Source organism: Parus major, chromosome 15 (genome assembly GCF_001522545.3).
Source record: "Parus major isolate Abel chromosome 15, Parus_major1.1, whole genome shotgun sequence".
NCBI lineage: Eukaryota > Metazoa > Chordata > Aves > Passeriformes > Paridae > Parus > Parus major.
The window spans coordinates 7,693,016-7,699,015 of record NC_031784.1 but is presented as its reverse complement, the minus strand read 5'-3'; the positions used below and the strand labels follow the sequence as shown (position 1 = coordinate 7,699,015).

The window sequence follows — 6,000 nt, the reverse complement described above, 5'->3', positions numbered from 1 at the left end:
CTCTTTTGTCTGAGGCTTCAGTGGAGAGCTGAGATGCTGCCTGCTCTGTTCTGCTCGGGAGCAGTTCTTCCTTTTTCCCAGAGGTGACCCAGCTGTGCTCCCCAAAAATAGCCCAGGTAATTTCCCTCTGGGCACCAATATCACACCCCACCTTCCTGAGCCCAAACAGTCCAGTGGCTTTCACAAAACACATTGACCCTGTTCAGTGATTGGTTTACATGTTTTTATTTTTATGCGAAATCATAAATACAAAATAAAAATAGTAAACAAGTGCTATAGATTTATCTTTTCATTGGGATGAAGTTCAGGCCTGATCCTGAGCACTTCCAAGGTTTTAAGTTCAGGACTAGATCTTTGTTCTTAGAAAACAAATCATAGCAAAAACCAGCTTAGACTTTAACCCTGAAGCCAGTGACATGAGTAAACGGCATTCTCTCAGGTTATCTTTTAAAGCAAAGCGACAACTAAGGATACTGAAGGATAGATTAAATATAAAATTATTTTTAAAAATGGGCCCCATTTCCTGCAAGTATTGTTTGGTGCTGCCCCACTGATCTCAACCACAAGTTATGGTTTTGGTAGGATGATGCTGTGTTTAGTAGCACATTCAGGTTAGCACAGGCTTCTTCCAAGAGGTCTTTCTGTGTAATTTTTTCAGATTTTGGTTATAAGAAGATCCAGCCCTGCCTTGATACAAGAAATTTGGCTTGTTAAAATTCCCTTCTAAGGCATGGATTTCCCTCCCTCTCCCAGATACACCAGTTTTGATTTGAAATGCTAGTGATGTATTGTCCGGAAAGATTTCATCTTTTGTTCAGACCCCAGATTCTGCAGCACTTCTGAGGGCTCTACTGTTCAGAGACATGCAGATGTTTTTGTCAGTGGGGTTTAGTTCTTTAACTTGAGACATAAGAGAGTAAGGTCCAGGATTTGGGCTAGTATCTGTGGACTCTTTGCTAGACACCAGAGAGCTGAGTGAGGGTGAGTGACAAATACAGCTGGATGTTACAATTTAAAATAGTCATGAAACAAATAAAGGCACCAAACCATATAACAAGACAACTTTGGTAGATTTCTTGCAAAATATATGCAAATACATTTACAGTTTACAAAGTTACACTGTTTTAAAAAAGTTGCAATGATGAAACACAGAATATTTCACTCTTGTACCAAAACTACATATCACATCATAAAAACAATATTACAGCTTTTATTTAAATGGAGACAGTATTAGAGCTGCACCTCTTTATAGAACAAAAGTAGTTGTAGACATATTGCTCTGCTTTTGTATTCTCTGATGAGCTCAGACCCTGCTATTTATGTGTTTAAAAAACAAAAGCAGTTATCTTCAAAAGGGCAAATCATGTGCTCGATATTAAACATCAAAATTTGCAGGGCCAAGGCTTTAGGCTCCTATTCCAGTTTATGAATTGCTGATACCTCCAGGGTTTAAAGTTTGCTAAGCAAGGCAAGAACAGAGTCAATATAAATGTCAGACCCACAGTTATGGTTTGTCCCTAAGTTTGGTGTTATCAGAAAGCTGTAAGGATTAATGCTCAGGTCAGGTGTGCGCTGTACTGCTATGTGATTGTGAGGACTTATGCAGTCATAGCGTTGTTGTCTGAGGAGTATAAACAGCACATTCCCTCCCTAACTCTTGGCAGAAATCTCTTTATGGCAATGCAGATGCTGCCCCACAGTCCGTAGCATAATCCTGTGTGGATTTACAAGTAATTAGATTGGAGGAGTATTACACCATCCCCTTAAGCCCCTCCCTTAACAAAGTTTGTCTCTGCAGTGTAAAATGAAAAAGTGTAAGCTACTATTTCAGGCTGTGGTGAAGTTCAGGAGGTGTTGACCTCAGGAAAATTAGAGTTATGTTGCCCAAACCATCTTCCTTCCACTCTGCAGTGTGTTACCAGAGCAATGCAGAGGAGCTGAGAGCTGTGGGAGTCATGACTTCACAACTGATCACCTGGCATAAAGTCTCCATCAAGATATTTTTGGTAAAATTCTTCTAGCAATTTTTTGCTTGATTTGGTAAATGAAGGAAAGCATGTGTTAACAAAACCATGGTGGAGAGCCAACCAAGCACATGTCCAACTGAACACACATTTCAAAACTGGCAGCAAGCAGAGCTTGGCAAGAAGGCCACAAAGACATTATTCCCCCCTCAACCATCAGTATCTGGGGCAATTTTTATGTTTCCAGTCTCCTTTAGTGCAGATGAGAGGAGAGGCCCCGCTGGAGCCAGGACATACTGTGATCTCCTAGATTTCTTAATCTAGTCCTCGAGTAATTCTGGCACTGAGTTCATATTCAAGTAAAAACAGAGCGTAAGCTGAAGAAGAGATGAAGAACCTCGACAACCTAGCGTTATCTGATTTGTACTCCACTAAAGGATAATAACTACCTGAAATCTCTTTCAAGGTTTCAAATACACACAGACCAATACACTTCACCGAGGGACTGGAACAACTGAAGTAACTTTTTCCAAACAGTTACTGCTTGTGGGATTAAGTTAACCAAGGTTAGTGTCATGCTTTGGACAGGATCCCTGTTTTAATTGCCCATATAGATCAACCCCCCCCTTATCAGTCCGAGCAGGAACCGCCAGATGCAGCCTTTTGGGAGAGATGGCGAAGATGGGAAGCTGCTCCTCGGCTACGGTGCGCACCGACGGCCGGTCCCAGCAGCCAGGAGATGCCCCGAAGCACCGGCGGCGACAGCGGGCGGTAAAGTACTCACAAGTGTCACGGTAACGCCGGGAAAGGGCCGGGGCCTGCGGCAGGAGCCGGGGGGGCAGGCGGCGGCGGCGAAGCTCGGACGGGGCGTCCCGGTAAACTCCACCGTGACTCGCCCGGGCTCCTCGGTTCCCCCGGCCGCCCCCGGCCGCGGAGACGCTGGTTCGCCTGTTCTGGACGGCCGCGGAGGGCTTTGCTCGGCCGGCAGCGCGGTCGGTCAGTACCGGGAGCCGGCGGCGCCGAGCGCGGCGCTGCCCGCAGCGGAGCGGCCGGACCCGCCGGGGAGCCGGGCTGGAGGGCAGCGGGGCGCTGCCCTGCCTAGGGCCGCCGCTTCACAGGGGTCCCCGTTAAGAAAAGCCTCCAGGCAGGGGAGCGCTGGAGCTCCCCGCAGACGCTCCCGGCCCGCAGCCGTCTGTCCGTGCCCCGCGGGGCGGAGCGGACCGGCTCCGCTCAGACGTAATTCTTCTTGTCGTACTCGCCGTTGGACGTGGGCCGCCGCGGCGCCGAGTACTTGACGGGGAAGGAGGTGTCGTCGCGCTGGGAGCAGGAGCAGCAGCAGATGAGGCAGCCCCCGAAGAGCAGCAGGGCCGTGGCCGCCCAGCCGATGTAGAGCGCGGCCCCCATCTCCCGCTTCTTGGACGACGGCACGGTGGGGTCGTAGAAGTCGCTGATGACGATGTTGGCGAACCAGCAGAGCGGGATGAGGACCAGGACCCCGCAGAGGATGTAGATGGCCCCGCCGGCGATCACGATGCGGGATTTCATCTTGCCGGGCCGGATGCAGTTGGTGCACTGCGCGCCCACCACGGTCACCATCAGCGCCACCAGCCCCAGCAGTGCCACGATGACTGTGAGCGCCCGGCCCGCCTGCACCTCGGGCGGCAGCGCCAGGATGGAGTCGTACACCTTGCACTGCATCTGCCCCGTGCTCTGCACCACGCAGTTCATCCACAGCCCTTCCCAGATGGTCTGCGCCACCACGATGTTCACGTCGATGAAGGCCGACACCTGCCACATGGGCAACCCGCAGGCCAGGATCACCCCCACCCAGCCCAGGATGCCCAGTCCCAGCCCCAGAATTTCCACCGCCGCAGAAGTCATGCTGCTGCCACCGCTATCCCACGGGCTCCGCAGGAAGGAAGGCGTGGCGGGTGCGCTCCGCTGCCCCGGGCGGCTGCCGAGCCGGCTCTGAGCGCCGCGGCCGCGGGCAGTGCTATATGAGGAGCCGCGGGGCGCCCGCCCTCCGCCCCCGTCCGGCCTGGCCCGGCCCTGCCGGGCAGCAGCACCGCCCGCCGCGGGCCGGGGCCCGGTGTCCGACCCTCCCTCCTGCTCGGGGGGTCCCTTCGCTCTGCTCTCCCCAGCTCCCTGCTCCGGGACGAGCTCGCAGGCAGGGACGCTGCCCTTTCCCAGTTAAGCGTGGGGCGGGAGGCATCTCGTCTCGGATTTCGGCTGCTCGAATTCCTTTTAGTGCTGTTATCTGTGTATTTCCTATTTACTGATAAAGTCTGCAGCCAGACCTTCGGAGAGATCTTGCCAATACGGGCACCCAGCAATGTGGAAGTCCTGGTTATCAGAGTCTAATTGATCATTTTTCAGGAGACTAAACACTGATGGACAGGCACAGCTCTCTCCTGTACACTGTGTCAGGCAAATGTTAAAAAACCAGCATCAAATGCTACGGAACCACCTAGAAAATAGAAGAGCCTTGGATATGGGATCTGCGTGTCACCTGTCAGTACCAGTAGACAGATTCTTAGATTGGTCCAGGAAGAATAACTGCCCTTAGCTTACACCAGGCATGAAACTCTGTTTGCTGTGATCCTGGAGCCAAGAGCAAGGCATACAATTTAAACACGCTTTCACAAAGATTCCAAACGTGACTTTACTGTTTTAATTGTTCAAGTACATTTTGAATCTTTATGGTATATTAAGAAGTTAAATCCCCATGTCAAAACCACCGTACTTACAATTACTGTAGCACCGTAATTGCTACAGTCTCTTCATTGACCATTGATGTCCTGGATTGTTCTTGCAAAGTAGCCTTGGTTCAGCCCCTGCAGCCAGCAGCAAGTCTCAGCCCCCCAATGCTGGCAGATGCAGGGAGTGTCTGTGGTGTGGATGCTGCAGTTACAGCAGCTGGAGAAAGAGAACAGACCTCAGCAGCTGCCTCACAGCACTCACAAGGAGCTGTGCCCCAGTGGCTTTGCACTGGGTGTCCTGAGAAAGGCCTGATTTGATTGCAATAGGTTTAATGTTTTAGACAAAACTGAAAGTTACATTCACAGTGACTTCTGAATTGGTTTGACTAGATTTAGTTTCAGGTTGCCCAAAGTGTCCTTCCAGTGTTGAGGAGATCGCAGAGTTGAAAAGAACATGTTTCCTGCCCCTATACAAGCGTTTTTCTCTGTTGTGCAATAAAACGCAGCACATATTGTGGCATGCAGAGGTTTGTGATCCAAATCTTAAGACTGATATGAATGCAGCATGAATGGAAAAGTGCACATGTGGAGCAGAAGCAGTAGAATAAAGAATAAGCAAAAGTTAAAGGAATTCCATGGATTGACAGCTGAGGATGTAACTGCTGAGGTAACAAGAAGCAATGCGCACATCCTGACAGGTGATTTCAGCAGAGGACCCCAGTGTAGTAATAGGAGGATGACAACAAGGTCACAGCACACTAAATATGGCCTTTCACTTCCTTTTTTTAACAACCAGAAGATGAATTTTAGCCACAAGACACCCAAAAAAAGAAATATGAGAACATCAGGAGCTTGTGGAACATCATGGAGTTGGACATGCTGACACATGATGACTGCAGCCTTTTGGTTATCTGTGCCTGAGGAGCTGTAAACAATTCTAGCATGGAAAATGTCTTCCTAACAAAGACTGCCTGGTAAACAGAGTTCAGAGGATTTATCTTCTCTTCCAGTTGTATATAAAATACACACAGTTTACTTCAATTATTCAAAACTGCAAATTCCAGCGTGCAAGTCCACAAGGAATGTGTGATTGGGGCTGTGCAGTTTGTCAAACTGGGGCTGCTTACAATCACTCAGAAGAGTCCCTGGTGTGAGGGAGAGGAGAATGTGCAAAAAAACCGTCCACAGAGACACAGATATCTCAGAGGTGAACAGGAAAAAACCCAGAATACAGGCTGAAACTGAATAACGTCTGTATTTATGATGATAATAATGATTATATAGAAAACAGCACAGAAGAACAATTAAGAAAGGGGGGAGAAATGCCAGTTATCTTA

At 49.4% G+C, this 6,000-nt stretch overlaps 1 protein-coding gene across 1 annotated transcript; it reads right to left on the bottom strand.

The window, feature by feature from the left end:
* Nucleotides 1-206: 206 nt before the first annotated feature.
* CLDN5 (claudin 5) lies at nt 207-3,944 on the bottom strand. The gene has a single exon (XM_015644463.3). It carries the CDS (start codon nt 3,843-3,845, stop codon nt 3,195-3,197), a length of 651 nt encoding a protein of 216 aa, XP_015499949.1. The 5' UTR covers nt 3,846-3,944; the 3' UTR covers nt 207-3,194.
* Nucleotides 3,945-6,000: the final 2,056 nt, after the last annotated feature.

Excerpts from the sequence above, each read along its gene's own strand:
- CLDN5 (XM_015644463.3), bottom strand. The coding sequence starts at position 3,845 with ATGACTTCTGCGGCGGTGGAAATTCTGGGGCTGGGACTGGGCATCCTG.